Here is a 23883-nt window from a genome sequence, read left to right on the forward strand (position 1 = left end):
ATAGTCATCTAAACTGTCTGCATTATTTGTGAAAATTAGGTGAGGGTATTTTCAGTAGTGGTGTTCATTTACGGTATTAGCACAATTAAAATGTTAGCATTATATGTGAGAACTGCATAATTTTCATCAGTAAATCACGTACACAATATTTATGTCAAGTGTTACAATGTTAACTCCACACCTAAGCTATCTGTATTATTTATCAAAATTACATTAAGACATTGACGATACTGGAGTTATGTAGAAAATTTGCTCATCTGATATGATGTGTTATTTTTCAAAAGTACGTGAGCTACATCAACAGTACACACACACAATGTTAAGAGTCACAATATTATTTTCACGTGTAAAGATTAACTTCAACTTCGCAGCAAGCGATGTTGGATCTTTGAAACATGGAAGAGGGCACATTGGTTTCCCCAACATAAATATTTCCACATCGAAATCGCTTTTATTATTGTTCTATAGCTGCACAAAACACGTTATCCAAAATAAGTAAAGAAATGTTCTGCCATGTCAGTAAATTTAACCACAGTTACTCACAACCTGTCATTCTGTCTCTCTCTCTTTCCCCCCTCCCTCTTACAAGTGCATGAACACAGATCAGAAATTAATAAATAAATAATAATAAATTAATAAATTTAGGCGTAAGAGGACCTTTCAGCTACTTCTGCATTTCTTGATTAGCATGTAATTTTAGACGCATTTGTTTTGTACTGTTATAGAACAATAAGACAGGCAATTTCGACGCGTGAATAACATAGTGGACCTTAAGATGGGAGTCTATCATCATATTTCAAGCATCAACTCTACCTCAACCTGTGACTTGCACGATAATTGCACTCATCCACTGGCTGACGCCCATTGCAAGGTTTGGGACACTCTCTCTCTCTCTCTCTCTCTCTCTCACACACACACACACACACACACACACACACACACACACACACTGTCAGCTTATGACCGGTATACTAATCGAGTTGAGTTCTGAAAGCGTGTTTATTTAGTTATTTACTTAGTTTTCACAAGGGAGGTGTCACACAAAACACTGTGATCACAGAAAAACTGCAGATCTGTATCCTTTGCTACTGTCATTTGCACATTTTTGAAAATTGTTTTCAACTTAGATAAAGGAAAATTATATTTCATGAAATCAGGTGAACAAGCAGGCTTTAGATGTAGACATTGCACAGTTGATGGGAGAGATGTCCTTTGCTGACGTTAGGGGTGGGGGGGGGGTTATTTCGTGTACCAGTTGTGATGCTAACTTCAACCACAGCCTGTTTCCAAGTGCAGATTCCAGTTAGATGTGGAAATAACGTTGTGTCTCTTGACATAAGCGTTGTATGCATGTTGCTGCAAAGCTTATAGATTTTTGATAAATAATGAAGACATTTTGGATGCGGAAATACCATACGTTACACCACTATTATCGAAAACATTATGTAATTTGGTAAATGATATAGATATTTTGAATGTATAAACGATATTATGACATTTTTGTCTGCGCAGGTGTGTGTCTGAGTTGCTCTAGAGGTTTATGTATTTCTGAAAAATGATACAACTTTTTAGGGGTGGAAAAACATTAAGTTCAACAAGTATTGTCTATATCTTTACATACTATGGGGTTTTCAAAAATTCAGTCAGCTTCTGATTGGAATACTAATTGAGTTGAGTTCTGAATACGCGTTTATTTAGTGGTAACTGAAAATTATCATTGCCTTTCCTGCTTAGCGTATTATTTTAGGCAATTTGCCTTTTTGTAGTAATAGATCAGAAATAAACACCACTTAGTGATACTTTTATCTACTTTGGGGGAGGGGGATGGAGGGTCGTTGTGTTCTGCACTAATTCTTGTACAAAGACCAACCATTGTTTTTTCCAAATGCGTATTAAAGTTAGACGTGAAGATAACGTCGTGACACTTGACAAAATCATTGTGTGCATGTTTCTGACAAAGCTCATATATATATATATATATATATATATATATATATATATATATATATATATAATAAAGACGTTTGGAAAAGGGAATATCGTAATTTACACTACAATTGTCAACATCCTTATGTATTTTTAATAAATAAATACTGAAATATTTAAATAAAATTGTGACACTTAATTCTATCTGCACATGTGTGTGTATGTTTCTGAACAGCCTTTCTATATCTGAGCATAATACTAGTATTTTAGACGAGAAACTCTTTAAGTTCGGCAACTTTTGTCCATATTTTTCCATAATAGTTATAGTGCGTGCACAAACGTGTGTGTGTGTGTGTGTGTGTGTGTGTGTGTGTGTGTGTGTGTGTGTGTGTGTATGTTTGAGTGAGTGAGAGAGAGAGACAGAGAGAGAGAGAGAGAAACAAGTTGTGATAAAAAGTGGTGAAATTTACTGAATTACGATGCAAAGTTCATTTCGACAGACATGCATGTTCAAAGCAACACATCACCGTAATTCAGAATAATACAAGCGACCGCTCGCCATAAGCGGGAAATCCAGGTTGGAGTCTCAGTCCGGCACATATGTCGATTGGCGTCATTCCTTTCTCCAGCTGACGGTTGTCCATGTTCGCAACTGCGAATACATTTAATTGGTTACGTAGGTGTATTACGGTCCTGTTCTGTTCTACTTTCTTCCAAGATATTCTGTGTGTAGCGTCTTTCTGACTTCTGTAAATGTACCTTCGAAGTCCAATAATCAAAGGGATTTTGGCTTCCGTGCTTTTAGCCCCCATTCCACTTACTACAGGATGCTTAACTAATTGTTCTCCGCCGCGCGGGGTGGTCGCGATGTTAGAGGCGGCATGTCACGGATTTCGCCCCCCCCCTCCCCGCACTCTGGCATGTGTGAGTGCGTGTTGTTCTTAGCATATGTTAGCTTAAATAGTGTGTAAGTCTAGGGACCGATGACCTCAGCAGTTTGGTCCCCTATGAATTCACACATTTGAACACATTTCAATTGTCCTCCCCCTCCCACTCCCTCCCTCCCCATATTCAGTTGGAGGCTATGTTTGTATAGACCCAGCTGCAGCAACAGATAGAGCTTCTTCTCTACATTGCTGTTAAGCAAGCCCTGGGCATGGCGCAGCCACACCTGCACACGTCTACATGTACATACATACTCCGCAAGCCACCTGACGGAGTGTGGCCGAGGGTACCTTGAGTACCTCTATCGGTTCTCCCTTCTATTCCAGTCTCGTATTGTTCGTGGAAAGATGGATTGTCGGTATGCTTCTGTGTGGGCTCTAATCTCTCTGATTTTATCCTCATCATCTCTTCGCGAGATATACGTAGGAGGGAGCAATATATTGCTTGACTTTTCGTTGAAGGTATGTTCTCGAAACTTCAACGAAAACCCGTACCGAGCTACTGAGCGTCTCTCCTGCATAGTCTTCCACTGGAGTTTATCTATCATATCCGTAACGCTTTCGCGATTACCAAACGATACTGTAACGAAGCGCGCTGCTATCCGTTGGATCTTCTCTATCTCTTCAATCAACCCTATCTGGTACGGATCCCACACTGCTGAGCAGTATTGAAGCAGTGGGCGAACAAGCGTACTGTAACTTACTTCCTTTGTTTTCGGATTGCATTTCCTTAGGCTTCTTCCAGTGAATCTCAGTCTGGCATCTGCTTTACCGACGATCAACTTTATATGATCATTCCATTTTAAATCACTCCTAACGCGTACTCCCAGATAATTTATGGAATTAACTGCTTCCAGTTACTGACCTGCTATTTTGTAGCTAAATGTTAAGAGGTCTATCTTTCTATGTATTCGCAGCACATTACACTTATCTACATTGAGATTCAATTGCCATTCCCTGCACCATGCGTCAATTCGCTGCAGATACTCCTGCATTTCAGTACAATTTTCCATTGTTACAACCTCTCGATACACCACAGCATCATCTGCAAAAAGTTTCAGTGATTTTCCGATGTCATCCACAAGGTGATTTATGTATATTGTGAATAGCAACGGTCCTATAAAACTCCCCTGCGGCACACCTGAAATCACTCTTACTTCGGAAGACTTCTCTCCATTGAGAATGACATGATGCGTTCTGTTATCTAGGAACTCTTCAATCCCATCACACAATTGGTCTGATAGTCCACATGAGTGTGTGCTGTTGCTGCCCCATTTCCTCCATATTACATTTGACGCTATAAGTAGCTATCCAGGTAGTTTCATGCTCCTCCGTCTATAAGCAGACGATCTTCGTCATTAAATTCTCTGGAGAATACCCCTACGTCCTCTGTCTCTGCCTAAGGTTTTTACGACACTTGTGACCTGGTATTCTACACCTCGTAGAATTTAGCCTACGTACTGTACCCTATCGGCACTGGTGCCGTCTATTTTCTGACTTTCTCTTTCTTTAAGGGTGCATTTCATGGTCTGTGCTTCTAAATGGCTCGACGAGATCACGTGGCACAGGCTACCGCTAGAAGGCGCGGTGGTGGGTGGGGCTGGGAGTGACGGCTGGGACGAAGGTGGACAGTTGCGATATAAGAGCGAACTTCGGCGGACCGTGGATTGTGCAGTGTGCAAGTACTGGTCTTACGTGCCCTAGCTGTCTCAGTCCTGGTGGTTTGGCGAAACAGCTCGGAGAACTGTGTATGAACTGTATTGTTGTTGTTGTTGTGGTCTTCAGTCCTGAGACTGGTTTGATGCAGCTCTCCATGCTACTCTATCCTGTGCAAGCTTCTTCATCTCCCAGTATCTACTGCACCCTACATCCTTCTGAATCTGCTTAGTGTATTCATCTCTTGGTCTCCCCCTACGATTTTTACCCTCCACGCTGCCCTCCAATATTAAATTGGTGATCCCTTGATGCCTCAGAACATGTCCTACCAACCGATCCCTTCTTCTGGTCAAGTTATGCCACAAACTTCTCTTCTCCCCAATCCTATTCAATACTTCCTCATTAGTTATGTGATCTACCCATCTAATCTTCAGCATTCTTCTGTAGCACCACATTTCGAAAGCTTCTATTCTCTTCTTGTCCAAACTATTTACCGTCCATGTTTCACTTCCATACATGGCTACACTCCATACAAATACTTTCAGAAATGACTTCCTGACACTTAAATCTATACTCGATGTTAACAAATTTCTCTTCTTCAGAAACGCTTTCCTTGCTATTGCCAGTCTACATTTTATATCCTCTCTACTTCGACCATCATCAGTTACTTTGCTCCCCAAATAGCAAAACTCCTTTACTACTTTAAGTGTCTCATTTCCTAATCTAATTCCCTCAGCATCACACGACTTAATTCGGCTACATTCCATTATCCTCGTTTTGCTTTTGTTGATGTTCATCTTATATCCTCCTTTCAAGACACTGTCCATTCCGTTCAACTGCTCTTCCAGGTCCTTTGCTGACTCTGACAGAATTACAATGTCATCGGCAAACCTCAAGGTTTTTATTTCTTCTCCACGGATTTTAATACCTACTCCGAATTTTTCTTTTGTTTCCTTCACTGCTTGCTCAATATACAGATTGAATAACATCGGGGAGAGGCTACAACCCTGTCTCACTCCCTTCCCAACCACTGCTTCCCTTTCATGTCCCTCGACTCTTATAACTGCCATCTGGTTTCTGTACAAATTGTAAATAGCCTTCCGCTCCCTGTATTTTACCCCTGCCACCTTTAGAATTTGAAAGAGAGTATTCCAGTCAACATTGTCAAAAGCTTTCTCTAAGTCTACAAATGCTAGAAACGTAGGTTTGCCTTTCCTTAATCTTTCTTCTAAGATAAGTCGTAAGGTCAGTATTGCCTCACGTGTTCCAGTATTTCTACGGAATCCAAACTGATCTTCCCAGAGGTCGGCTTCTACTAGTTCTTCCATTCGTCCGCAAAGAATTCGTGTTAGTATTTTGCAACTGTGGCTTATTAAACTGATTGTTCGGTAATTTTCACATCTGTCAACACCTGCTTTCTTTGGGATTGGAATTATTATATTCTTCTTGAAGTCTGAGGGTATTTCGCCTGTTTCATACATCTTGCTCACCAGATGGTAGAGTTTTGTCAGGACTGGCTCTCCCAAGGCCGTCAGTAGTTCCAATGGAATGTTGTCTACTCCGGGGGCCTTGTTTCGACTCAGGTCCTTCAGTGCTCTGTCAAACTCTTCATGCAGTATCGTACCTCCCATTTCATCTTCATCTACATCCTCTTCCATTTCCATAATATTGTCCTCAAGTACATCGCCCTTGTATAGACCCTCTATATACTCCTTCCACCTTTCTGCTTTCCCTTCTTTGCTTAGAACTGGGTTTCCATCTGAGCTCTTGATGTTCTTACAAGTGGTTCTCTTATCTCCAAAGGTCTCTTTAATTTTCCTGTAGGCAGTATCTATCTTACCCCTAGTGAGATAAGCCTCTACATCCTTACATTTGTCCTCTAGCCATCCCTGCTTAGCCATTTTGCACTTCCTGTCGATCTCATTTTTGAGACGTTTGTATTCCTTTTTGCCTGCTTCATTAACTGCATTTTTATATTTTCTCCTTTCATCAATTAAATTCAATATTTCTTCTGTTACCCAAGGATTTCTAAGAGCCCTGGTGTTTTTACCTACTTGATCCTCCGCTGCCTTCACTACTTCATCCCTCAAAGCTACCCATTCTTCTTCTGCTGTATTTCTTTCCCCCATTCCTGTCAATTGTTACCTTATGCTCTCCCTAAAACTCTGTACAACCTTTGGTTCTTTCAGTTTATCCAGGTCCCATCTCCTTAAATTCCCACCTTTTTGCAGTTTCTTCAGTTTTAATCTACAGGTCATAACCAATAGATTGTGGTCAGAGTCCACATCTGCCCCTGGAAATGTCTTACAATTTAAAACCTGGTTCCTAAATCTCTGTCTTACCATTATATAATCTATCTGATACCTTTTAGTATCTCCAGGGTTCTTCCATGTATACAACCTTCTATCATGATTCTTAAACCAAGTGTTAGCTATAATTAAGTTGTGCTCTGTGCAAAATTCTACCAGGCGGCTTCCTCTTTCATTTCTTAGCCCCAATCCATATTCACTTACTACGTTTCCTTCTCTCCCTTTTCCTACACTCGAATTCCAGTCACCCATGACTATTAAATTTTCGTCTCCCTTCACTATCTGAATAATATCTTTTATCTCATCATACATTTCTTCAATTTCTTCGTCATCTGCAGAGCTAGTTGGCATATAAACTTGTACTACTGTAGTAGTCGTGGGCTTCGTGTCTATCTTGGCCACAATAATGCGTTCACTATGCTGTTTGTAGTAGCTTACCAGCATTCCTATTTTCCTATTCATTATTAAACCTACTCCTGCATTACCCCTATTTGACTTTGTGTTTATAACCCTGTAGTCACCTGACCAGAAGTCTTGTTCCTCCTGCCACCGAACTTCACTAATTCCCACTATATCTAACTTTAACCTATCCATTTCCTTTTTAAATTTTCTAACCTACCTGCCCCATTAAGGGATCTGACATTCCACGCTCCGATCCGTAGGACGCCAGTTTTCTTTCTTCTGATAACGACATCCTCTTGAGTAGTCCCCGCCCGGAGATCCGAATGGGGGACTATTTTGCCTCCGGAATATTTTACCCAAGAGGACGCCATCATCATTTAATCATACAGTAAAGCTGCATGCCCTCGGGAAAAATTACGGCCGTAGTTTCCCCTTGCTTTCAGCCGTTCGCAGTACCAGCACAGCAATGCCGTTTTGGTTATTGTTACAAGGCCAGATCAGTCAATCATCCAGACTGTTGCCCTTGCAACTACTGAAAAGGCTGCTGCCCCTCTTCTGTATTACCACTAGCTTAATACAGTGTGTTAACTGTAAGACGGCAGAGTTGTGCGGGGAGAGGAGGAAGCAAGCATTGGCTGGCGAGGGGCGAGGAGCCGTTGGGGGGTGGGGGGACAAGCACGCCTAACTTGCTTACACGAAAGCAGACGAAAGGCTTGGAAGTAAAACTCGCTTTAAATGTTGTTCGTAAACGAAACTGAAATCGTCATGTACATTGAAATCTATACAGGGTGCTACAAAAAAGTACGGCCAAACTTTCAGGAAACATTCCTCACACACAAAGAAAGGAAATATGTTATGTGGACATGTGTCCGGAAACGCTTACTTTCCATGTTAGAGCTCATTTTATTACTTCTCTTCAAACCACATTAATCATGGAATGGAAACACACAGCAACAGAACGTACCAGCGTGACTTCAAACACTTTGTTACGGGAAATGTTCAAAATGTCCTCAGTTAGCGAGGATACATGCACCCACCCTCCGTCGCATGGAATCCCTGATGCACTGATGCAGCCCTGCAGAATGGCGTATTGTATCACAGCCGTCCACAATACGAGCACGAAGAGTCTCTACATTTGGTACCGGGGTTGCGTAGACAAGAGCTTTCATATGCCCCCATAAATGAAAGTCAAGAGGGTTGAGGTCAGGAGAGCGTGGAGGCCATGGAATTGGTCCGCCTCTACCAATCCATCGGCCACCGAATCTGTTGTTGAGAAGCGTACGAACACTTCGACTGAAATGTGCAGGAGCTCCATCGTGCATAAACCACATGTTGTGTCGTACTTGTAAAGGCACATGTTCTAGCAGCACAGGTAGAGTAACCCGTATTAAATCATGATAACGTGCTCCATTGAGCGTAGGTGGAAGAACGAAACTAAAATGAGCTCTAACATGGAAATGAAGCGTTTCCGGACACATGTCCACATAACATCTTTTCTTTATCTGTGTGCGAGGAATGTTTCCTGAAAGTTTGGCTATACCTTTCTGTAACACACTGTATATAAAAATGAATTTATGTATGTTTGTCTACTATGCGCTCACAAACCATTCATCTGATTGCAATGAAACTTTGATGAGTTGTTCTCCGAACGCCCGAAAAGAGAAATAGACAATCTTTCAACAGTAAGGTTACTGTTGCATGCGTAGCCCAAGTGATTAGGTAAAGGCTTGTCATGCAGCGGACCCGGGTTTGATTCCCACTGCTCGCATTTTTTATATCATTCCCCGCATTGTTAAACTATTAATTATGAAATTTAAATGTACTTAAACAGGTCATATAGTATAACGTAACTGTCAATCTCTACATATACAAATTAATGTATGTATGTCTGCCCCCTGTACGTTTTGAATTTGGAAATGTACTGTAATATGAATGTGTTTCGAAATAATAATTTAACCAGTCGTGTTTCCATACAAAGCAATACGGTAGCAAGGAAAAATGAAATATAAGGTAATTCGGACGAAATAGGGGGCTCCTTCAAAGTGATCACGAACAAAATATCTGAAATGTAAACTCACCTTTTCTTGCTAGGCGTTTGTGGTGATACGCCAGGATGATTCTTGAAAAACTGTTTGAATCTTCCAATGCTACGCATGCTTTGTCCTGTGTATGTAGCAAAAAAAAAAAAAAAAAAAAAAAAAAAAAAATGCTTCAAATGGCTCTGAGCACTATGGGACATAACTGCTGTGGTCGTCAGTCCCCTAGAACTTAGAACTACTTAAAACTAACTAATCTAAGGACATCACACACATCCATGCCCGAGGCAGGTTTCGAACCTGCGACCGTAACGGTCACGCGGTTCCAGACTATAGCGCCTAGAACCGTACGGCCACACCGTGTATATAGCAGCTCTCAGTGAAGATTTGTAAATGGGGTGAAGCAATTTTTTCTGCTCCCTTTCCCTTTCGCAGCATTCAATCACACGCAATACAATTTTGCGAGCATCGATACGTAGTACTGGTTTCCTTCTAACCGTAGGCCTACCGGTAGGTGTTGTTGGCGACTCCCGAGATGGGCCAGCAACTGCCTCTTCACTCATTTTGATAATGTTTAGCACAACTGCACAATAAAAACAAGCAGAACAGTACAGCGCAAAACAATAACGAAGCAGACGACAATGGCTACCTTGTACAACACAGTCAGCTACGTAATGTTGGCACCAGTCGAAACTGCGTGCCTACCGAAGCCTCCCGACGTTTACCGACTTCTACCGATTCAGGACTAGGGAGAGGTCTGCCATCTAAAAGTTTACACACTGTAGTTATGACTTATCCGGTGGGGCACTCTACTGCCCTTCAGACCTGTAGGTGGTGGATGCACAACGTGATGAAAAAGTAAATTATGGCGGAAGTGATGTAACTTTCGTGAAACACAGCTGGAGCGGATCTGTTGTGACTGTTAGAGGAACATGGCGTCTTGTGACCTAGCAGAGAACAAGGGAAGATATGTTTCGAGTTTTAAACTTCAAGGTACTGTTTCAGTATATACTTATTCCGCAAAGGCTAATTCCTGAAGTACTCAAGGTGACGATGCATTTGACGGGATCATTTTAATGCAGTCATGTTACTTGCCTGTCAAGGATTCTTGAAGGCTGCACGTTTCAAAGAGTTGGACGTATTATTCAGAATAGTTGGCTAAGAGTGGCTTAATGAGTGCTTCACATAATGATTTTCCAAACTGTTATTCTAACGCACTGATGTTAATTATTAGTTTCCCATTTTGAATATTGGTACATTTCAAAGGTTTCGTTAAATCCTTTCGCATGCTTTGAAATTAACGCTGTTATGAGAAGCGGGTAATTTTGCTGCCTGATGGCTAGTATTTCTGTTAATGTCAGTTAATGATTTATTTTCTGCAGCATATGTGTTTTCCAGTTATTTTTGGAATTCTAAAAAAAATATGATTGATACGTCTTTGGATCTGCCATATCAGTGGTTATTAGTTTACACGTTTTAACATCGGCTTGGGTATTGACTGTGATTCACAGTCTGTTCAAGTCTAGTCTCTTTTTACAGTATGCGGCAGTTTACTACTGTTTTTTTTTAAGATTGTCTGTACTTGGTATGTCTTAATAAATGTTGTTGTTGTGCTCTTCAGTCCTGAGACTGGTCTGATGCAGCTCTCCATGCTACTCTATCCTGTGCAAGCTTCTTCATCTCCCAGTAACTACTCCAACCTACATCTTTCTGGATCTGCTTAGTGCATTCATCTGTTGGTCTCCCTCTACGATTTTTATCCTCCACGCTGCCCTCCAGTACTAAATTGGTGATCCCTTGATGCCTCAGAACATGTCCCACCAACCGATCATTTCTTCTTGTCAAGTTGTGCCACAAATTTCTCTTCTCCCCAATCCTATTCAATACCTCCTCATTAGTTATGTGGTCTACCCATCTAACCTTCCTTATTCTTCTGTAGTACCACATTTCAAAAGCTTCTATTCGCTCCTTGTCCAAACGGTTTATCGTTCATGTTTCACTTCCATACATGGCTACACTTCATACAACTACTTCCAGAAGCGACTTCCTGACACTTAAATCTATACTCGAAGTTAACACATTTCTCTTCTCTCTACTTCGACCATCATCAGTTATTTTGCTCCCCAAATAGCAAAACTCCTTTACTACTTTAATTGTCTCATTTCCTAATCTAATTCCCTCAGCATCACCAGAGTTAATTCGACTACATTCCATTATCCTCGTTTTGCTTTTGTTGATGTTCATCTTACATCCTCCTTTCAAGACACTATCCATTCCGTTCAACTGCTCTTCCAAGTCCTTTGATGTCTCTGACAGAATTACAATCTCATCGGCGAATCTCAAAGTTTTTATTTCTTCTCCACGGATTTTAATACCTACTCCGAATTTTTCTTTTGTTTCCTTCACTGCTTGCTCAATATTCAGATTGAATAACATCGGGGAGAGGCTACAACCCTGTATAACTGCCTTCCCAACCACTGCTTCCCTTTCGTGTCCCTCGACTCTTAAAGCTCCCATCTGGTTTCTGTACAAATCGTAAATAGCCTTCCGCTCCCTGTATTTTACCCCTGCCACCTTCAGAAATTGAAAGGGAGTATTCCAGTCAACATTGTCAAAAGCTTATTTTAATAAACATGTTTCGAAATTATACCCTAATTCACTTCATGTCAGTCGCGCTACGTCTTTACTTCCCTCTTCCTGTTACGATACCTTCTGTGACAGCTAGCGACTGGCTGTTTCATAAGACCTTATCGCAGTCGACAACGGCACCCTGGATCGAGATGTTGTCAATACTCCTCCGGTGGCAGCGCTGGTGGATCTTCGCCTTCTGTCGTGTTGTGTCATCCTTTTCGCTACGACGAACACCGAAGCTAGGCCCCTCCTCTCTAAGCTTTTGCTTGAACGAGATATCCTCATCGCCGACCTGCTTCATACAGAGGACAAAAAATGGTTCAAATGGCTCTGAGCACTATGAGACTTACATCTGTGGTCATAAATGCCCTAGAACTTAGAACTACTTAAACCTAACTAACCTAAGGACATCACACACATCCATTCCCGAGGCAGGATTCGAACCTGCGACCGTAGCGGTCACGCGGTTCCAGACTGTAGCGCCTAGAACCCCTCGGTCACACCGGCCAGCACACGGAGGACATGGATGACGTCTCTGCACTTATGTCTTCTTGATGAAATCGTTGTCCTCTACTTCGTACGAGAATCCGACGAGCGACGAAGGGTACGATACGGCCAAATGTTGCGCTTTTTTAACTTGTCCGACATTTCCACTTACTCCACCCTTGTAACAATCCATATCATGTCTCACGGGATGTATCTCGGTAGCCGTTGTCTGCCGTTATAGCTTTCTCGATCTTTCTCCTGTGCGTCATGGTAAATACTGAAAGACAAGTAATTATCGATGGTCGGCTTTGAACTGACGTTTCGCTGCGCGACAGCGAGCGCCACTAGCCGTTGCGCCCCACTACAAACAGCCCAGCTCGCGTTAGTGTTTCTGCAGTTGTTACTGGTCGGACAAAAGTATTGGAGGCTCTCTTCTACAAGTTCACTGGAAACTTATTAATCATCATACGAGCTAAATTTTGTGGACGTTGCTTAAGACAGCCCTATCATTGATGGGAGTTCTTCCGTTCGGTTAGCTTTCCCTCTAGGTCTCTCGTTACACTATGAGGCTCAGCCTTACACATTTCAGTATTGTCCTTCTCACTTCGTTATTTCGTTCATTCGTCCGCCAATAGGCCTTTCACCTTTGCTTAGCAAGAGAAATTCAGTACAGCAGCTCATTAGTCCATCTCTCATCGTTCTGTCTCGCCATATACCCAGTCCAGCTCCATTTCAATTTTGTAACGTTCACTACCGCATTATCAACAGCCGTCTTTCCCCTTATCAATTTTCCTATTTTCCGTTCTTCTCATTCTCCTTTTCCTTATCCTTCACCTTCTTCTTCTTCCCAGCTTTCTCTACGGTATAGTTTTCCAAACATAATAAACACAATGCGGGTACGCATGGCAGGAATCCAGAGAAGATTTTAGTGCAAGTTTGCTAAGTCTTTTTGGTAATGTGAAAGGGCGAGGATACTAAACAACTGAGACTGAATTTGTGAATGCTATAAAATGGTAGGTACTTGAATTGCGGTGCTAAGTATTGAGTTACATGCATACTGAGCAGCACCTAAAATAGACCAAGAAGAATTTCAAACTCATAGGCAAATTATATCTGAAAATATTCCATGATTTATACACTACTGGCCATTAAAATTGCTACACCACGAAGATGACGTGCTACAGACGCGAAATTTAACCGCTGTGGTACGCAAATGATTAGCTTTTCAGAGCCTTCACACAAGGTGGCGACACCTACAACGTGCCGACATGAGGAAAGTTTCCAACCGATTTCTCATACACAAACAGCAGTTGACCGGCGTTGCCTGGTGAAACGTTGTTTTGATGCCTCGTGTAAGTAAGAGAAATGCGTACCATCATGTTTCCGACTTTGATGAAGGTCGGATTGTAACCTATCGCGCTTGCGGTTTATCGTATCGCGACAATGCTGCTCGCGTTGGTCGAGATCCAATGACTGTTAGCAGAATATGGAGTCGATGTGTTCAGGAGGGTAATACGGAACGCCGTGCTGGATCCAAACGGCCTCGTATCACTAGCAGTCGAGATGACAGGCATCTTATCCGCATGGCTGTTACGGATCGTGCAGCCACGTCTCGATCCCTGAGTCAACAGATGGGGACGTTTGCAAGACAACAACCATCTGCATGAACAGCTCGACGACGTTTGCAGCAGCATGGACTATCAGCTAGGAGACCATGGCTGCGGTTATCCTTGACGCTGCATCACAGACAGGAGCGCCTGCGATGGTGTACTTGACGACGAAGCTGGGTCCACGAATGGCAAAACGTCATTTATTCAGATCAATCCAGGTTCTGTTTACAGCATCATGATGGTCGCATCCGTGTTTAGCGACATCGCGGTGAACGCACATTGGAAGCGTGTACACGCCATCGCTATACTGGCGTGTCAACCGGCGTGATGGTATGGGGCGCCATTGGTTACACATCTCGGTCACCTCTTGTTCGCATTGACGGCACTTCGAACAGTGGACGTTACATTTCAGATGTGTTACGTCCCGTGGCTCTACCCTTCATTCGATCCATGCGAAACCCTACATTTCAGCAGAATAATGCACGTACGGGCCTTTCTAAATATAGAAAATGTTCTACTGCTGCCCAGGTCAGCACATTTTCCAGATCTCTCACCAATTGAAAACGTCTGGTCAATGGTGACCGAGCAACTGACTCGTCACAAAACGCCAGTCACTTCTCTTGATGAACTGTGGTATCGTGTTAAAGCTGCATGGGCAGCTGTATCTGTACGCGCCATCCAAGCTCTGTTTGACTCAAGACCCAGGCGTATCAAGGCCGTTATTACAGCTAGAGGCGGTTGTTCTGGGTACTGATTTCTCAGGATCTATGCCCCCAAATTACGTGAAAATGTAATCACATGTCAGTTCTAGTATAATATATTTGTCCAATGAATACCCGTTTATCATCTGCCTTTCTTCTTGGTGTAGCAGATTTAACGGCCAGTAGTGTAAAATCTAGGCACATCCGTTTAACTCAACTTATCCTTTAAGTCTGATTTTTACTGGAACTCAGTTAACTCCATTGAAAATTGCTGAAGCAGTTGTTTCATAAAGTGAATGTCAAGAAGATAAAATAAAATATCTTCTAAAATTTTTTGAAGTCTGCTTACCCTGTTTCGCATTCAGTTTCTCTTATAGCATAAAGTGTAAGTTTAATCTTGGATTAATGTCTTTTTCTTAATTTTGCAATAATGTCACACAACTCTGTTTATTGCTGAAGGACCAGTACTTCTATACATTAGGAGATGTATCCGTGTACAAAATATCCACACGATTTATGATCGCGTGGTTGGGCAACAGAAACCCTTAACCGGAGGGGTGGGGGCGAGGCTGACACCAAAGGGGAAGTGATCTAACAAGCCGGGCCTTAAACAGCCAAACTTGTCGCACGAAGTGTTGGCTAACAGGTGGATGTGGCTACTCATCACTGATTTCATCTAAGCACAGGGTGAGTCAGGAGGAAAGATAAGTGTTTTGACGAATGGCAGTATTAGTAATTCTGAACAGAAAACTTCATAGGATCATATGACTTATTCCGAATGGTTTACGAGATAGTACGCATTTCAGACAAGTTTTGTACGTTTCTCTTGAATAAAACAAAACCCACACTCTACAAGGAATACGTATCACAATACAAGATTATACTACATTAAATTTCCTACAAAACAAAGTCGTATCCATTTTTTTTGTTCTAGGAGTAATATTTTGCGGGAAGAGTGCGCGACAATATTTAAGCTCTCGCAAGATGCGCATGCGCTGTAGCTTAGGTAGATTTGATAGGCGAATTTGAGGTAGTTTCCCTTCATGATAGACCACAAGTTTCCTGTATCAAATTGCTCTCCTTAACTTCCTCTACACTCATGTGGTGTATCGTAAACAATGACAATGTCTGAATTATACAGAAAATAATAAAGTACATTAAATATTCTATCGTGAAAACCATTAGGAATAGGGAATTTGCTATACGAAGTTTATATTCCGATCACTAATACTGACGTCCCTCAATGCATGCACCTTTCTTCCTGACTCACACGGAGTCTTGCCAAAAAATTAGTCACAGAAAGTGGAGCTCCAAACCGCCAAGCATTTAGAAAAAAAAAAAAACAAAAAAAACAGCCGTATTGCTGCGTGCTGGATGAGGTATGTCATTTATGCTGGTGTAGGTTCCAGGTAGCGGTTGGAGATGTGGAAAGGGCAGAAGGGTAATCTAATGGTCGTGGTTCGTGTTCCTATTCGGAAGCTTTACTTTAATTTTTTTTATTTTTAGTTTACTTACACCACAAATGAAACGAGACAGTGCTCACTATATTGTATTTGACATTATTAAGCCCTATGTCAGGAGAACTAATCATTTATGTTAATTGACTAGAGGGGAGAACAAGAGATCCACAGTTACACGGCGGGATTTCTCAAGATGAAGAAAGATTCCCATCGTGTACTATTAAAGTGATTTCTCTCCTCCCCCCCCCCCCCCGTAATTCACACCCCTAGTGCCACCTGGGAATGTCTACGTTTACCATCAGCTAAGAAGATTGGCCAGAAAGTTTTTAAAACTGGTTCTATCTTTCGAGAGAGGAAAAGATATCATGTTCGTAGAAGACTTGATTGAAGTACATTCCATTGTTAGTCACGAGCTACCCTCACCAATTTTTGACGAAATGATTCGTTACGCATGATTTTGTTGTCAAACTATGCGAAAAGAGACAACCTTTTGGAAACGTAAACGAAGTTTGTTTTCAATTAGAAACTTTCAAAAAAACATACCGGGTGATGAAAAAGTCAGAATAAATTTGAAAACTGAGTAAATCACGGAATAATGTAGATAGAGAGGTACAACTTGGCACACATGCTTGGAATGACATGGGGTTTTATTAGAACCAAAAAAATACAAACGTTCAAAAAATGTCCGACAGATGGCGCTTCATCTGATCAAAATAACAATAATTAGCATAACAAAGTAAGACAAAGCAAAGATGATGTTCTCTACAGGAAATGCTCAATCTGTCCACCATAATTCCTCAACAATAGCTGCAGTCGAGGAATAATGTTGTGAACAGCACTGTAAAGCATGCCCGGAGTTATGGTGCGGCATTGGCGTCGGATGTTGTCTTTCAGCATCCCTAAAGGTGTCGGTCGATCACGATACACTTGCGACTTCAGGTAACCCCAAAGCCAATAATCGCACGGACTGAGGTCTGGGGACCTGGGAGGCCAAGCATGACGAAAGTGGCGGCTGAGCACACGATCATCACCAAACGACGCACGCAAGAGATCTTTCACCCGTCTAGCAATATGGGGTGGAGCGCCATCCTGCATAAACATCGTACGTCCCAGCAGGTGTTTATCAGCCAGGCTGGGGATCATGCGATTCTGTAACATTTCGGCTTACCTCTCACCCGTCACGGTAGCAGTTTTGCTATCCAGCACCATCTGTCGGACATTTTGTGAACTTGTTTTCTTTTTGTTATAATAAAATCCCATGTCATTCCAAGCACGTGTGTCAATATTTACCTCTCTATCTACATTATTCCGTGGTTTATTGAGTTTTCAAATTTATACTGACTTTCTGATCACCCTGTATGACAGCAAAAATGAGGATATTACAACGCGCGCAAAATGCAATAAACTACAGCTTCCCTTATTTTTATGATAAATATTACCCCTTTGCGTGGAAATTATCAGTTGTAAAATAATAAAATTATTTACTTTTGTATACGAAGTTCTCGTGTACGACTTATAATCCCTTCGTCGAAATTTATTTCCAATCCTAAATTTGTCTTTCCTTTTCATGCCTTTTGTGAAAATATTAGTAGACGCAATATACTGAGCATTGTTTCGGTTTATTTGAAAAGCAAGTAAGGTAAAAACTGAAAATAAAATTAAAAGAGTTTCTGCAAAATGTGTAAGTAGGCTGTTTATGTTTTCTTAATGGCAACGTTACGTAGCGCTCTGTATGAAAATCACTGGCTGTGCTGTGTGCAGCCTGTGGCTAGTTTGCATTGTTGTCTGCCATTGTAGTGTTAGGCAGCGGCAGCTGGATGTCAACAGCGCGTAGCGTTGCGCAGTTGGAGGTGAGCAGCCAGCAGTGGTGGATGTGGGGAGAGAGATGGCAGAGATTTGTAATTTGTCATGAACTGCTATATATATTATGACTATTAAGGTAAATACATTGTTTGTTCTCTATTAATATCTTTCATTTGCTAACTATCCCTATCAGTAGTTAGTGCCTTCTGTAGTTTGAATCTTTTATTTAGCTGGCAATAGTGGCGCTCGCTGTATAGCAGTAGTTCCAGTAACGAAGATTTTTGTGATAAGTGATTTGTGAAAGGTATAGGTTAATGTTAGTCAGGGCCATTCTTTTGTAGGGATTTTTGAAAGTCAGATTGCGTTGCGCTAAAAACATTGTGTGTCAGTTTAAGCACAGTCATGTACAATTGTTCTAAGGGGACGTTTCAAATGTTACGATCTCCTCCCCCTGCATCACCTTTCTCTAGGCCTTCCTAGGAGCCAACCTCAGCAAGGAATCGACGCTTACATAAATGGCTAATGTCTTGGCCGATCCGGGCAAAAAACGCTCCTTTTTTTCTTTTAACCTTGACCATCGGGAGTTCCTATTTCCGTCAGTTTCATTTCAGGTGAAGGCGTTAAGAATACAATAAATTTGGAAAAAAAAATTGATAACGAGTAGGATCGGTCCCTTTGACAGTCAAATAGAAACGGAGAGTTCTGAGCCTCTATGACTGTCAGTTTTCAGATGCATCTTCAGCCTTTTGTACAGTGTCGTTGTCGTAGTCTTCAGGTGGAAGATCGGTTTTATGCAGAACTCCACGCCATTCTACCCCGTGCAGGCCTCTTTATCTCCGAATAACTACTGCAACTTACATCCTTCTGAACCTGGTAACTGTATTCATCTCTCGGTCTTCCTCTATGATTTTTACCTCCCACACTTGCCTCCAGCACTAAGCTGGGGGTTTCTTGACGTCGCAGAACGTCTACAATCAACCGATCCCTTCTTCTAGTCTGGTGGTGACACAAATCTCCCCCCCCCCCCCCCAGTTCTATTCAGTACCTCCTCAATAGTTATCTGATCTACCCATCTAATCTTCAGCATTCTTCTGTAACACCACATTTTAAAAGCTACTATTTTCTTTTCGTCTGAACCGTTTATAGCCCATCTTCACTTACATATATGACAACATCCAATACCAATAGTTTCAGAAAAGAAATACACTGTTTCTCTTCTGCAGTAGAACAAAAACAGTGTCCTAAATACGGAATTGTTCTACCAAGAAGTAATGGACGAATCCACAAAATAAGGCTTATTAACTCTTAAATTTACATTCGAGTTAACGAATTTCTCTTCCTCAGAAACGATTTCCTTGCCATTGCCAGTCCACACTTTATAACACCCTACTTCGGCCGTCATCAATCATTCCACTGCCCAAATACCAAAACCCATCTACTACTCTGTCTCATTTCCTAATCTAATTCGTTCAGCATCAACCGGTTTAATTCGGCCATATTCCATTATTCTTTCTTTTGCTTCTGTTGATGTTCATCTCATATCGGCCTTTCAAGACACTGCCCATTCCGTTCTACTGCTCTTCCAAATCCTTTCCCGTCCCTGACAGAATTATATGTCATCGGCAAATCTCAAAGTTTTTATTTATGCTCCGTGTACTTTAATTCTGTCTAAAATTTTTTCTTCGCTTTCCTTTGCTGGTTTCTCAATGTACACATGCAATAACATCGGGGATAGGCTACAACCCTGTCTCACTCCCTTCTCAATCACTGCTTTCTTTTTCATTCTTATCGACTCATATAACTGCCGTCTTGTTTCTGTACATGTTGCAAATAGCCTTTCGGTCTGTGTATTTTACCCCTCTAACCTCTCTGAATTTCAAAGAAAGTATTCCAGTTGTCGCTGTGGAAAGCTTTCCCTAAGTCTACAAATCTTATAAATATAAGTTTGGTGTCCTTAACCTATCTTGTAACATAAGTCGTAGGGTCAGTATTGCTTCATGTGTTCCTGCATTTCTCGGAGATCCATACTGATTTTCCCCAGTGTTGGCTTCTAGCAGTTTTTCCATTGTTGTGTAAAGAATTCGCGTTATTATTTTGCCACCATGACTCATTATACTGATTTGCAATAATATTCATACTTTTTGAATTATATCCATAATTTTGAATTGTTTGAGATAAACTTAGTATTCTGAGGAAGTGATCACTGGGCTGGGCTAAATAAATATACATACGGTAGCTTATTAAAATAGGAATTGAACCTAATAAAGAAGGAAATGATCTACAAGTAGAACTTAATCTAGTTAATCTACGAGGTATAGGTCATCAATCCACAATTCATGTAGCGGAAAGGACAGATACGAAACAGAGTTGCATCTGATCATGAAAAATGAGAAGAAATGTTCTCAAAAGATAATGTGGAGAACATAAGTGATCTGATGCATGTTGCTGTTATTTTATGTATTTACGACTCTCTGCCACGCATCTTCCACTCTGTGATGTTTATTGTTTTATCTCCACACGTGATAAAATGTCAACATAAACCAATGAACATTCTTCCTCTATGCAAAAATCGATGGAGGCATTGGCATAGAACACGGGAAAATTTCCTTTATTACTGTGAATTGTTTCAAATAAAATGAAAGGTTAAACCGTATTAAGGGACCATGTTTGAAACTGGGAAGTTTATTAAGTAATGTATTTTAGTTGTTATTAACTATTGCAGGAAAACAGTACAGATCGAGTAGGAAACGGTGAGTTTCCTAGTGGGCGATAAAAAGGGGGGCTAAGACAATCTTGTAAGTAGGGCAAACACAGCTGTCAGTAGTCATCTTGGGAATTAGCGAAGCGTTTTAGCGGTAATTAGTCCTTTATTATTAGATCAGTACCGGCTGTTTTATTCGATGACATACCCCCTTTTAGAGGTGTTTTCTTCTGACGGACAACGAATTCTGGGGAAAAAAGGTTTCGAGCTATTTCGCTCTAACGTTTTAGTTATATTTTCACTTGAACATGTAGCTTTAGTGCCACAAAAGCGGTGGTGACTTAATTATGACTGTAATGTAAATGAAATGTATGTGGGCAGAATGTGTAGACGAACGAAATAAATTCTTTGCTGAATTCCAACGAATAAGAGAAGACTGAGACACCGACCTACTGTAACATGGAAACGAGAGACCGGAAACTGTTGGGAGCAGCAGGGCGGTTTTATTCAGTAGTGGTACTAAAATGGCCACTGATGATGATAATGTTTACAATGGGGTTAAAACAGTGACACTGTGATGCTTTTATGAGTTTACTTTACTTGTTTTCACTATACTGTCTGTGGAAGTAAGCATTATTCATTTAACCGATATGATATTTATGTTGTCAACAGGTTCGACTCCACAGCCATGTAAGCTGATGACAAGCTCACCTAGTGGCGAACCTATTAAAGAATCTAATGACGAATCTGTTGACGAAGCCGGTGATGAGTCTACTGATGAAGCCGCACAACCAACCACGCTGTTGACAGATACTCGTCGTCATGAATCTATCGATGAATCTATTAATAAATCGTATGAAGAATGTGGTCTTGAATTATATGATGATATTGTCACTTATTAAAATATAGTTTATATATTCAGATACTTGGCTTCTCATTTCTGTAATCACACTGATTAAATATGTCAACAAAAAACAAATTAGTGGTCATTGCGAACAGAAATAGTTAATTACCAGTAAAACAACTTGCAGGATTATCGTCAATTCATGACACTAATTACGTATTAAGCAACGACACTTCATTTATAGAACTGATGATTTATGAAATACTGTTGAAAGTTATTCTAATAGTCAACTATGTTTTTAATATTCAACATACATTTTAAGAAAATAATTTAGTTATTAGCAATTTCTGACACCCTTTTCCAGCTGTTGCCTGTTATTCAATCACAGCTATTTTGGTGACGTTTAGAGAGTGTGAGACAATCAACTTTCAGTCTTTCTAATTCTATGTTACAATTAGACCATCATTTAAGTACATGGGTGACTCATTTCTCTAGTTTAAACCAAGAACTCACCATCTGTATATCACTTGGCGAACTAGACCAGTCTATTGTCCAGATAAAACTTCCGATTGCGGACAGTTCCATTCAGAAATAATTAGTTCCGACGACTGTACCAGACGTGGCATCAAAGGATCGTTCCTGTCGTTTCGTTAGACAGAGCAATTTTGCTTACGGAAATGTTACAGTACTCCGAAGCATTATATAAACTACTTAATTTAATTCGCCACGTACTTCGTTCATTTTATCCCATTTGGGCTCACCATGACAATAATCGTGATTTATCAATAGTCACAACCGTGATGATGAGCATCATAGAAAATTCAATGCTCGGACAAATTTCCTGAGAGCAGTTTGTGGAATGTAACGCCTAGTCTAGACTATCTGACGCAGAGATCGCCTACTTATTATATCACCTTCTCGTCCGCCCACGCCTCATCTTCTCTTCCGTCCTCACCCCCAGGGAAGGATGGAGATTCAGAATAGTACACATGTGTGACCTCTCATCACGCAGGCAGTAGCGTATGATCGGTTCTGAACTTGAGTTATGACACTAATATCATTATAATTTTGTTTTACTTCCTTCATATTTTCTGACTGCATCTCATGCCGTGAGTGGGAATTCCAATGTCATTAGTTTGTAGCAAATTTCGCCGATCTCTGAATTTGTACTTCTGCTTGGCGCCATTGAGCCCCAGATCTCGAACTGAGTCCGCAGAAAAAAGATTTATTTTCTTTCAGAATTGGCTGCTAAGATTGCTGCCCCAAGATATCGAGGGATCTAGTACTGATCCCGTGTTTCGTACCAAGAGATCGGAGCAACAGTCCTGACATCGAGAACTCTATGCTCTATACTTTTCATTGAGACAAGGTTGCCGGTTCTTTTTTTTTCCCGAAGTGTCATACCATCTCAATGTATAGGGACTCTACACCGTATCGCGGTTTTGAACCTTGGAGACGGTTGTTCCAAGTACAGCGCACTATCCTCTGATACGTAATGCAGTGTTGAACATACACCATCAGGCCTAAAAGATCCTGGACTTATTTTATTCCTTGAGTGTACAACACGCAGAGCAGTAACTACAGCGGTAGCTTGAAGTAACAGCTGTAAACAACAGTGTGCATTCGACGAATAAGTTGAGTTCAGGCTGTACTAAGTGTCACAAAAGGCATTGGAGCAATGTACAGAACATCTCTAAATCAATGGTTCAAGCATTCTCCACACTTTTTTGAAGAAGAGAGAATGTGTGCAAAGTTTGGCCCCCGAACAAACAGAACGACTCGTGGACGCCTGCCGTAACTTGACTAAAATGAAAACGCGGACAGTTCTCTTCGGGAAAATATCACTATGGGTGACGAGATTTGATGTTAACAATACGAACAATACAGTGATGAATGGGTCTCCCATGGTTCGCCATTACTGAACAAGATGCAACAACATCACAAAAGAGGACCTTCCTGACAATTTCACTTGGCTGAATGAACGTTACGTGCGTTGTGTCAGAGGGAAGAAAAGACAATGTAGAAAACCTAAAGCTTTTAAGCCACCGTCTTAACTTTTCTCTACTTTTCATTACAAAAATCTCAAAATTTTTCGACTGAAAAGATAGAAGTCAGTTATTAATGTGACAGCTGCTGCACCACAGATAGGGCACTGAAGTATTTTAACAATACAATAACAGTATAATCGTCATCGTCCCGCTTCCACAACAAAATCAGTGACAAATAACTTTGAGAGCCATGGCTTCCGCTGTTTATTAACACTTTCCTTGCATTGTACAATCAAGACTTGCACAAGTTCAATGACCATTTGCGTATTCCAAAAATGCTGTTAAGCGGATTACACCGTGGTTCAGGTTGAAAAAGTCGACTTTCG

The 23883-nt window shown here is 41.1% G+C and overlaps 1 protein-coding gene across 6 annotated transcripts in view; it reads left to right on the plus strand.

The window, feature by feature from the left end:
• The window catches only part of LOC126175514 (uncharacterized), a 96746-nt gene extending 75163 nt beyond the window's left edge, over positions 1–21583 (plus strand). For 5 of the 6 annotated variants that reach the window (XM_049922337.1, XM_049922342.1, XM_049922343.1 and 2 more), the window contains one exon: positions 21338–21583. In XM_049922337.1, coding sequence (XP_049778294.1) covers positions 21338–21567 — 230 coding nt within the window. In that variant the 3' untranslated portion in view covers positions 21568–21583. The remainder of the gene's footprint in view (positions 1–21337) is intronic. The other variant, XM_049922339.1, reaches the window with a different exon arrangement.
• Positions 21584–23883: the final 2300 nt, after the last annotated feature.

Source organism: Schistocerca cancellata, chromosome 3, assembly GCF_023864275.1.
Source record: "Schistocerca cancellata isolate TAMUIC-IGC-003103 chromosome 3, iqSchCanc2.1, whole genome shotgun sequence".
In the NCBI taxonomy this organism is placed as follows: Eukaryota; Metazoa; Arthropoda; class Insecta; order Orthoptera; family Acrididae; genus Schistocerca; species Schistocerca cancellata.